The sequence below is a fragment of the Aptenodytes forsteri genome, unplaced genomic scaffold, assembly GCF_000699145.1.
Source record: "Aptenodytes forsteri isolate BGI_AS27 unplaced genomic scaffold, ASM69914v1 Scaffold657, whole genome shotgun sequence".
NCBI lineage: Eukaryota > Metazoa > Chordata > Aves > Sphenisciformes > Spheniscidae > Aptenodytes > Aptenodytes forsteri.
Window position 1 is genome coordinate 175,249 of NW_008795019.1, and position 9,933 is coordinate 185,181.

Consider the following 9,933-nt stretch of genomic DNA (forward strand, 5'->3'; position numbering starts at 1 on the left):
TGCTTGGATGAGGCTTCATCGGTTGGAACAAGGGCAGAGCCTGAGCCAGGCCGATGCCAAAAAGCCCCTTTCCATCTTTCTGCGTCCAGGCCACGCGGCTTCGATAGGTATCGGCTTGTCCCAGAAAGCCGCGGTACAGGAAAGGTGCAAAAAGGGAAGCTCTGCCAGCCTGTGTCAGAGTTGCGGCTGGGTGAAAAGTCGCTTTCATTTATTTGTTGAAGAAGGGTTTGAGAAAGGACGCGTCGCTCGCAAAAAAAACCCCATTTTAAAGCGATCCAGCTGCCACTAATGCTGGTGGGGTCTCCCTCGGCTCGCGGATCCAGGTGGGTTGCCGCAGCGAGCGCTCTGTCTCATTTTTTTGTGGCTTAAATGACAAAGCGTTGTACCAGCGAAGAGTCAGGTTGGAGGTATTTTTGATGCCGTGCCCGAGCCGTAATCTGGAAATCTGTTTACTTCATTCCTTCCAGTCAGGGGAACGGCGCTTAGAAATATTTTCTGCTTTTACCTGCACATGTAAGGATTTGTTGCCTAACTGCAGTGTGAGATCCTGTAAAGATCCTTGGCTAATGTGGTAGAAGAGCTTGTAAACGGCCAGTATTAGTATCTCTCTTTTTTTTTTTCTTCTGCCTCTCCACGCTTGTGAAGCTGCCGAGGGTTTGCACCGTGATGCTCGTCTCCGGCCAGCCCTTGTCCCTGCCGTCCGCCGGCTCCCTTGGCCCCTTTTCCCAGGCCGTTGAACAGGCTTCTCCCGCGCTTTCCCATCCAGGGTTGATGGAATTTGTGCCTGGACTCCAGCCCCCGGGTCCTGCCTTGCAGCAGGTGAGGGGAAGCGCGTCTGCCGTCCGTAGACCTACCTTGCACGCACCGTTTGCTTGAGGACTTGTCGCCGCGCATTGGGTGCAGGAGGCTGGACGTGTTTTGCAGCCTACCCGGAGGCTTGCGCGCTCTGTAGCTCCTGTGTGCCTGCCAAAGGCTCCGACACCTTTGGAGTGCGATCGTCCCTCACGTAAAAGAGTTGGGAAGGGTAGTATTGCTGCGTTGATGACCCTGGAAACCCAAACCTGGGTATTTAGGGACCGGCCTGTGCATCCCCCTCTCCTCCTTTCTGGTTTCCCAGTTTCTGGATGCGACGGCAAAGATGCCCGGCGATGCCGGAGGTGCGGGGTCACAGTGCGGCCCCAGGGGCCTGGCGAGAGCCCCGCCGGGCTGAGAGCAGACCTGGTCTTGCTCTGGCAACGATTTTTATTATTATTTCTTTTTTTTATTATTATTCTTTTTGGGGTTTTATCATTTCTTTTTGGGGTTTTATCATTTCTTTTTGGGGTTTTATCATTTCTTTTTGGGGTTTTATCATTTCTTTTTGGGGTTTTATCATTTCTTTTTGGGGTTTTATCATTTCTTTTTGGGGTTTTATCATTTCTTTTTGGGGTTTTATCATTTCTTTTTGGGGTTTTATCATTTCTTTTTGGGGTTTTATCATTTCTTTTTGGGGTTTTATCATTTCTTTTTGGGGTTTTATCATTTCTTTTTGGGGTTTTATCATTTCTTTTTGGGGTTTTATCGGCTGCTCGGATGTCCGCTCCGAACGGCGTTACTGGGGAGCGCTGGTGGCCGTAACCGAGTTCAGCGTGTCCCCGGGCTTGCTCACTCCCATACCACAAAGCGTTTAGGGAGCCCGTAAGTGCTTAATTCCTCACAAGGAATGAGATTAGCATCCTGTTCCTCAGAGAGGGCTGGGTTTTTTTTTTTAAGTCTCTGACCTTCTTGAAACTAATATTTGCAGCTCCTTTGGTTGTCACGCAGCTGGACCCTCCTCTGAATGCCTCATGCTGGTTGCAGGCTGGGAGTGTCCGGGCTCTCTCCGGGGTAGGAATTGTCACGCTTACGTGTTGCCTGGCATGGAGGAGCCTCCAGCCCCGGTCTGGGGGCGTTAGCGGAGGCTCCGGGAAGGTTTTACATCTAATCAAATTAATGGAGGAAGGGGTGGCATGAGCTGACTTGCGTCAGGTAATAAATAGCTGCCAGGCTTGCCAGATCTCCTCCTCGCCCAGCTCCCAGGAGGCTGCAGCCGCTCTGGGTCTTGCAAAAAAGAAAAAAAATGTTCTTCCAACCTAGAAATGGAGGCGAGAGGTGGGAAGAGGCGTCCAGCCGTGCGGCAGCGCGGGGAGCTTCACCTGCTCCATCCATCCACGTGCAACGCGTCGAGCCACCGTCCACGCGTGGGCTGGTGCTGGGCTCGTGCGGGAGCAGTGCTTCGTCTTCCTGGGAGGCTGTCAATCCGCTGTCGAATAAACCTCATGGAAAGCAGCTAAATAACAGGGCTCCCCGGAGCTACAGAAGGAAATTATTTAATTGTCTCCTTAATAGAGAAAGGGGTTGCTTGCAGGCCGCAACGAGATGTTATGAATAGGCTGATTTGTACTGGAAGAAGCTTCTTGAAAGGCAAGCGTGTTGCCAGAGGCTCTGCAGAGGCTCCGTGGAGCATCGCTTTGTTTTGACATGTCAACAGTGGTGTTAATTGAGCGTCAGCCAGGAAAATAGTAAAACCTCCATGTAAATGAATGGGTCTCTCCAAGACTTAGCAGAGCCTTCAGCAGCGAGTCAGAGCGGTGCCAGGGGTGAGGGTTTACTTCGACTTCAGAAACCAGCCTGTTCCTCTCAGGCCATGCGGGTAAAGGGGTTTTTTTGTTGTTGTTGTTGTTGTTGTTTTGTTTGTGCTGGTCATTAACCAAAAAAAGCATTTTGAAAGAGCAGCAAAGCTATTGAGAACGTGACAAATACTTTCACAGTATTGCAACAGTTTTATTTTCTGCATCCTAAAAATGTTTAACGATGTTAGTCTCAAAACTCCAAAGACTTCAAAGCTGCTTTAATGAAATGACACTCTTGACTTCTGGGAACGTTCGGCTGTTCCTTAACTGGCTTAGTTTCCCCCCCAGATTTCGGCGAAATCTGAACCTCCTGGGGAGCAGCTGGCTGAATGCAAACCCGTACCCTTGCATCCTTGGCCAGACAAAGCCCTGGTCTTGCTTCTGGCTATTTCTGCCTGTCGGAAAAGGACCTGGGGGTGCTGGTCGACAGCCGGCTGAACATGAGCCGGCAGTGTGCCCAGGCGGCCAAGAAGGCCAAGGGCATCCTGGCCTGTATCAGAAATGGTGTGGCCAGCAGGAGTAGGGGAGTGATCGTGCCCCTGTACTCGGCCCTGGTGAGGCCGCACCTCGAATACTGTGTTCAGTTTTGGGCCCCTCACTACAAGAAGGACGTCGAGGTGCGGGAGCGTGTCCAGAGAAGGGCAACGAGGCTGGTGAGGGGTCTGGAGAACAAGTCTGATGAGGAGCGGCTGAGGGAACTGGGGCTGTTTAGCCTGGAGAAGAGGAGGCTGAGGGGAGACCTCATCGCTCTCTACAACCACCTGAAAGGAGGTTGTAGCGAGGTGGGGTCGGTCTCTTCTCCCAAGTAACAAGCGATAGGATGAGAGGAAACGGCCTCAAGTTGTGCCAGGGGAGGTTTAGATTGGACGTGAGGAAAAATGTCTTTACTGAAAGAGTGGTGAAACATTGGAACAGGCTGCCCAGGGAAGTGGTGGAGTCCCCATCCCTGGAGGTATTTAAAAGACGTGTAGATGCAGCGCTGAGGGACATGGTTTAGTGGGCATGGGGGTGTTGGGTCAACGGTTGGACTCGATGATCTTAGAGGTCTTTTCCAACCTCAGTGATTCTTACACTGGCCGTTCATGTTAAAATGTATTTCTGGCTTTGCTCATCGGGAAAGTGTGGGGCAGCTGTAGCCCAGCTGACATCCGAGCAGCAGCCCCACGACCAGTCTCCTGCACCAGGGTTTATGCGTTGGCCTCCGGCGCTGGCTCCCGGCTCTGGTTTTGTCTTAGCCGGTGCGTCGTCCCCGGCTCTGGCTATTGCGGGGGCTAGCGGAGTAACGTCCTGTTGGAAGGAGGCATTTCGGTGCCGTGATGCTGGGAGGGAAACCTGCCGCTGCGCAGACGCCGAATGCGAGTGACTAAGGCTTTTTCAGCGGGAGCGATCGTCCTCCGAAGCCTTTTCCCTTCTGCCGAGTCCTGATGAGCTGTGAGTGTGAGTTTTGCAAGTTGGCGAGAGAAAAAGGAAAGTGATAAAGCACGAGAAAACACTTCAAAATACTTCCGACCAGTCTGGGTGGTTCCTGAGGGTACTTAGAAATAAATACAGACTTAAAAGCAAAGGCTCCTCCTTTGGGCTCAGCGTAAAGGAGGAAGAAGAGCAGACGCCGTGCCCATTTCCCTGCACGAGCAGGTAACTTTCCATGCTCTCCTTTATTCCCCGGGAGCCCGGATGGCTCTCCTGCATCCCGCACCGGAGGTCCCAGCGCTCGTGCAGCCACCCTACGGTCACCGGGCTGCGGCTTCAACGGCTGTCACCCTAATTTTCTCAATGGCTGCACCCTAATTTTCAGGACCACCCTAATTTTCAGGACGCCTTGCCCGGTTTCCTTTAAGCTGGCTTACGTTTGGGGAATGGCAAACCCCCTCCAGAGGATGCTCTCCCCTTTGTACAGTTGTTTTGCTTCGAACAGATGTGTTTTAGCTGCCCGGCTGTGCGCTGCTTTCCCTGAGCCCAGCTGTTGGAACTGCTGCTCACGCAAGGCTCTCGGCCAGCGGCGTGCGGCTCTGTCCGCGCTTCACCATCAGCCACCTGCTTTGGGAAGCTGCCGCCTGCCCCTGGTCCACGTCTGCGAGGCTCCAGTTAGTCGGACAGGGCCGGAGGCCAAAGCTGGAGACGTTTTCTGCTTGGGGTGAATGACTCTTCCAGTTGCGGTGATGGGGGCTGCGCGCGTGCAAGGGCCGCGTCGCTGCTCCGTCGCACGCCGGTGGGAGACGGGCTGGCTGCGCCGCGGGGACGGACCGAGGGGAAGGCATGGCACCACCTCGGGCTGGGTCTTCCTGGCACCGGCGGCCAGCAGAAGTGAGTCACCCCTCTGGGTAAGGCAGGGAGGGGTGCGCAGGGGGAGCCGGCTCTTGCCTCTGCCTTGCCACATCCTCCCGGCTTCCCAGGTACGAGGGATCTATCGCAACCCCGGCTTAAATAACAGCTGCTGGGAGGGAGGCTGGAGCCGAGCTGCCAGCTGTAGCCCTTTGCACAGCAGTCAGCTGGCTTATTTGTGCTCTTCTTCCCCTCTCTGCGTCTCCTGCAGGTGAGCTTTTCCCCACGTCTTTAAACCTTGACCGTGGTGGCTTCTGGGCTGCTTCATCATCTGGCAGCATCCCGGCGGAGGGCTCCGGTTGCTAGTTACAATCGTGCAGCCTTCCCCTGCCGGCATCTTGCGGCTGTTCGAGCTTTGCTGCTGTGACAGCTCCGCACAAACCCCCCCAAAAAGATCATCTGAAAGTCAAAATTTCCTGACCTGTGCATGGATTTGGTGCCTTGGGAATGAGGTGACGGGGAAACCTTAGATTTAGCGAAGCACGGCTGCTCAGAGCCAAGCCCGGCGCTTCCCCGGGGCGACAATTGGGTTGCCGCAACTTTGCTATTATAACCAGCTACAAAACTGGTTTGACCTTTCTGGTGCCTGCTCAAAAGAGGTCAGCGCTTCTAACGCAAATTGTTTTGCTTCTTCCAAAAGGCGAAGGCTAAATGTCAGGTTTGATGAATGAGTGACCTTTTCATGGGGGTGGAGGGGAAACTCCTGTGCACGCTCCACCCCGCGCACCGACGTCACTTCCATTATGGGGCTGAGTAACGTTTTCCAAGAAGTCAGAGATGGTAGGTTGAAGCAGCGCCGTCATCCGTGTGGGAATCGCATCTGGCACAGACTTACTACTCTCTAACGAACGTCGGTGACCAAATCACCTCTTGCTTGTTTGAATTGAGAGCTGGAGCGAGCAAGAGGCATGACGAGGGTGGGGGGAGACCCCTCCTAGGTTGACTGGTTGCCATCAGCACCTGCTTTCCCCATCCTGCCTCGTGATGCTGGAGGTGTCAGCGTCCCCACGCGTGGTCCTGGGAAGGTGTGGTAGAGCAGGGAGCAGCACAAAGCACTGGAGAAGTATTAAACGGTGCGTCAGGATGTCTGTACGGCAGGGCGAAGGCTTGCTGAGGTCTCCACAAGGGTCTTCACCCAAAAGTAGCCCCGCTGCTTGCTGGAGTGAGATGCCCAACGGAGCAGCTTCCAGTTTGGGCGCTCAGCGGGTGTTTTGCCACGGCCCGGTACGCGGTGGCTGTCGGCACTCCTGGAATCCAGCCCTTCAGGAAGGCGAGCCTGCTCGGGGCTGCCTGCGCCCTACTTCCCCTTGCAGACCTCGAAACCTGGTGGGACGGAGGCGGATGCTCGGCAAGGGTGCTTGGGAGCTGGCCTGAGCAGGTTTCTGCCGAGCACGGGTGAGTCTCGGGCTTATCCCGGATCCAGAAGCTCCACCGTGCGTTGCTTTCCCAGGGGGGAGATCCCCAAGTGCTGCTCTCAGCCCTTCACCTCTGACGTGCCCCTCGGTGTTAGCTGCAGCGCAGCACTCGGCGGGGTGGGGGTGGGAAATAAACCCTCTGGCTGGAGGCACGTTTTGTGAGCTGACCGGCTGTGGGACGTGGTTTGCATCCACAGCTCTCCTTGCTTTGGCCCTACGTTGTGGCACCTTCGTTGTTTAGGGCTGTGAGTTTGTGTTGAACAGTGGGGTGACCCACGGGGACGAGCCAAGCCATCGCCCTGTTGCTAATACAGGTTCGCCAGGCCTCGAGGAGAAGCTCAAGGAAGGCAAAGCACCTTAAGAAAGCCTTTTCCTAGCTCTGTCGCAACACCGTGTTAGGCTGGTGCCAGCGTGGTGCTTCCCATCCATGAGCAAGAGCTGCTGAAAGAACAAAATGGCACGAGAAGGGAGGAGGAAAACTCTTACGGACTCGGCGCTGCAGTGATCCCATTGCCTTTGAGCCTGCATGCTCTGCTGAATGAGGACCCGGGTTTACAGCAGCCGTTCAGCTCTGCTTTATGCCGTCCCACGCGAGCCGGCGGGTCTCACGCCGCTACACGCTTGACAGGCTGAATAGTGAAATTTAAATTTATAGGAAAATATTACTGAGGTTAAAGGAAGGAGCCGAGCACCTCTCGCCGTCGTCTTTCCTTCCTGTGCCCTTGCTCTCGCCGAGGGTGGCCGCGGTGTTTGCCGATGCGTTCCTCTGGCTCCCTTAGCAACCTGCCGGCACGCGGAGGGTAGCCGGGGCATTGCGATATCTCCTCCCAGATCCGCGGTGAGGAGGTGGTGTGGGAACCAGACGAGTGGTACCCGAGCTGGCAGGCTATTTTGAGATCACCCCACCCCAGGCACTGGTGCTCGCGTCTCGCTAAGGGGCTGGAGCGAGCCGTGACCGGGGTGTGCAGTCAGATGCTCCCCTTTGACTCATCGACCTCGATACGGTCCGAGATAGCTCAAAACTCGTCCCGTCTGTCTCTTTAATTGCAGGTGGCTCCATGTCCCAGCTCCAGAGCTCCTGGGAAATGCACCAGCAGAGCGTGGCGTATCTTCCAAACACAGGTAAACGATAACCCTCTGCGCAGAGGACGTCCTCCTTGGGGTTGTGTCTGTCTTTTTCCTGGGAGCTTTCTCCGAGCAGCGTAGACGACTAGGACTCCTATCTAAAGGTGCTAGGACCGTTGGCTGTGCTAAGTTTCAGGTGAGGTACAGGTGAAGCCAAGACGGGGAGCAAACTCCAAGCTCCTGGGGTTGCTTTGGGAGCTGGCCGTCCCCAGGTACACCCGCTCGCCAGCCGTAGGGCCTTTGAACGTCGCGTGCCAGCTCTGCCGAGCTGCTCTTCCCCCGGCAGGGGATCAAGAGGAGTCCAAGCTTTATTCAGATCAAGCAATAGCAGTCTGGTAGACTTACAGCGAGGCGTAAATTGTAGGGTTGTCCTTTTTTTTCTGAACTCGCTTCTGCTCCAGACTCGCGGTCTGGAGTTACTGAGTGACTGATAAAAGAGTATTTTACGCAGGACGGTTCCAGCACCAGCTAAAAGCCTTTCGAAAGCAGACTAGACGCAGCTGGGCAGCAGCTATCTGCAGCGCCTCTCGAGAAAACGTTTAGCCATGCTGAAAACAAACAAACAAAAAGCTTGTTTGAAGCTCTCGAACCAACTGTTTAGCCATGCTGAAAACAAACAAAAAAGCTTGTTTGAAGCTCTCGAACCAACTTAAAACTTCTCATCCCGGGACGCGCAGAAGGGGGTAGCTCTGCCCTGTGTATGGGGAGACTGAGGCGCAGGAGCTGCCCGAGAACTCGCGGGGAAAGCTGAGCTACCGACGCAGCCTGACCTACCAAACCGCCGGTGCCGTCTGAAACCGCGGCCTCGGTGCGGTCTTCGCCAAGATTTGGCGCTATGAAAGCTTTTTAACCTTTGTTTTCCCAGTGCTTTTAAACACTCGGTCTTTCTAACAGCAGACAGGCTCCTACCGGGGGGATGTTGTAAGCCGGGGGAAGTCTATTAAAAGCTCCGGTTTAATATTCATTTCGGCGATCTGCGTTAGGAGCACCGTTTTCCCCCCCCCCCCCCTGTCTCTCCCTCCCTTCTCCTGTTGAGGATTTTTTTTTATTTTTTCTCTTTTAAACAATGCTCACCTTAGTTGCATTTGGGATTTTTTTCTCGCTTACGGGAGCTGGCGTGAGCGTGCCGCTTCCTGTCTGTGCACAAGGGAAATTCTGCGCCGGCGTACGGGCGGCGTGACCTCTTTCCCTGTGGTTTTGCAGCATCGATCTCGGCGGATTCTGGTCCCTTCAAGGCTTTCTGAAAACAAACGCGAAGGAGCGCGCGCGTGTGTGTGTGTGTGGGGGAAACCGACCTTCTGGGTTTGGGGTGGGCTATAGGGGTTCTCTCGCTGATGCGCGGCCAGCGACCGTAAGCGTGCTCTGCGGTGCGTTTAAGGCTGGGGGTATGGGAAGGGGGGGGGGGTGTGTCAGTCCTGATTTTACTGGGTACACGAGTAAATGTGTACGCGTTACTAAAAACTAGCCAGAACCTGCTTTTTGGTGGTGTTAGTGCATGGAGGCAGAGGGAACACGGAAGCTTTTCTTGCCAGATTGTGTTGAAGCCAAGGAGAACTCCTTTATTTGCATCTCATTCGCTTTCGGTGTAGCTGTGACAGCTTTACAAAATAAATACCTGGCTTTCTCTGCTCTCCCAGACATGGAGACCGTGGCTGCTAGCACTTCGCTTCCCGACCCAGCCGGCGAGTTCGACAAGAACGTGCCCCGTATCTGCGGCGTCTGCGGGGACAGAGCCACTGGCTTTCACTTCAACGCCATGACCTGCGAAGGCTGCAAGGGCTTCTTCAGGTGAGTGAGGGTCTTCGGGGCGGAGGAATCTGACTCCGCAACCAGCAAGCCTCGAGGAGCAGGCGATCCGATCCTCAGGGTGCTGCCCGGCTGCTGTTCCAGTCACCTGCGTCCCTACAAAGCTGGGCTGCAGACGGCCTTGCCGGAGCTGTGCCCGCGTTGCAGACAGCCGACACGCCGGCAAATCTTGGTAATGGAGAGATCACAAAACCGTTTCCCTTCTTGTGGCTTACCGTGGTACCCCGCTACTGGGAAATAAGTTGTTTTTCCCCTTAGCCGGAGATTTCCACCTGTCTGGGAGCCTTGCAGGCCTCCACGTGCTGTATAGGCGGGAGCGTAAGAGCCTCTGGCACACTATGGACGGCACCTGAGAAAAATACACCTGAAAACTAGCGGTCTTTGAAAACTCAACTGGTATGACGGCCGCAAACTTCTTTTCTTTAAAGCAAGCCGCCTCTAATGCCTGCTCTGAAGCTCTGTACGCTTGTGTACGGAGATGCATGGGGTCCTCTGCCCGCCCGCTGGAGCGGGCACCAAGCTCTTCCCAAAATCAGGCAGCCTTTCACTCACAACTCCGGCTCTCAGGGCGGGGGGGGGGGGGGTGTTAAAGAAGCGTGGGGCGTTCTCTGTGG

The 9,933-nt window shown here is 54.9% G+C and overlaps 1 protein-coding gene across 1 annotated transcript in view; it reads left to right on the forward strand.

Moving 5' to 3' along the window:
- VDR (vitamin D (1,25- dihydroxyvitamin D3) receptor) overlaps positions 1-9,933 on the forward strand; it is a 41,113-nt gene that overhangs the window by 11,267 nt on the left and 19,913 nt on the right. Inside the window, 2 exon segments of the mRNA XM_009275739.2 lie at positions 7,439-7,510; positions 9,151-9,301. Coding sequence (XP_009274014.2) covers positions 7,447-7,510; positions 9,151-9,301 — 215 coding nt within the window. The 5' untranslated portion in view covers positions 7,439-7,446.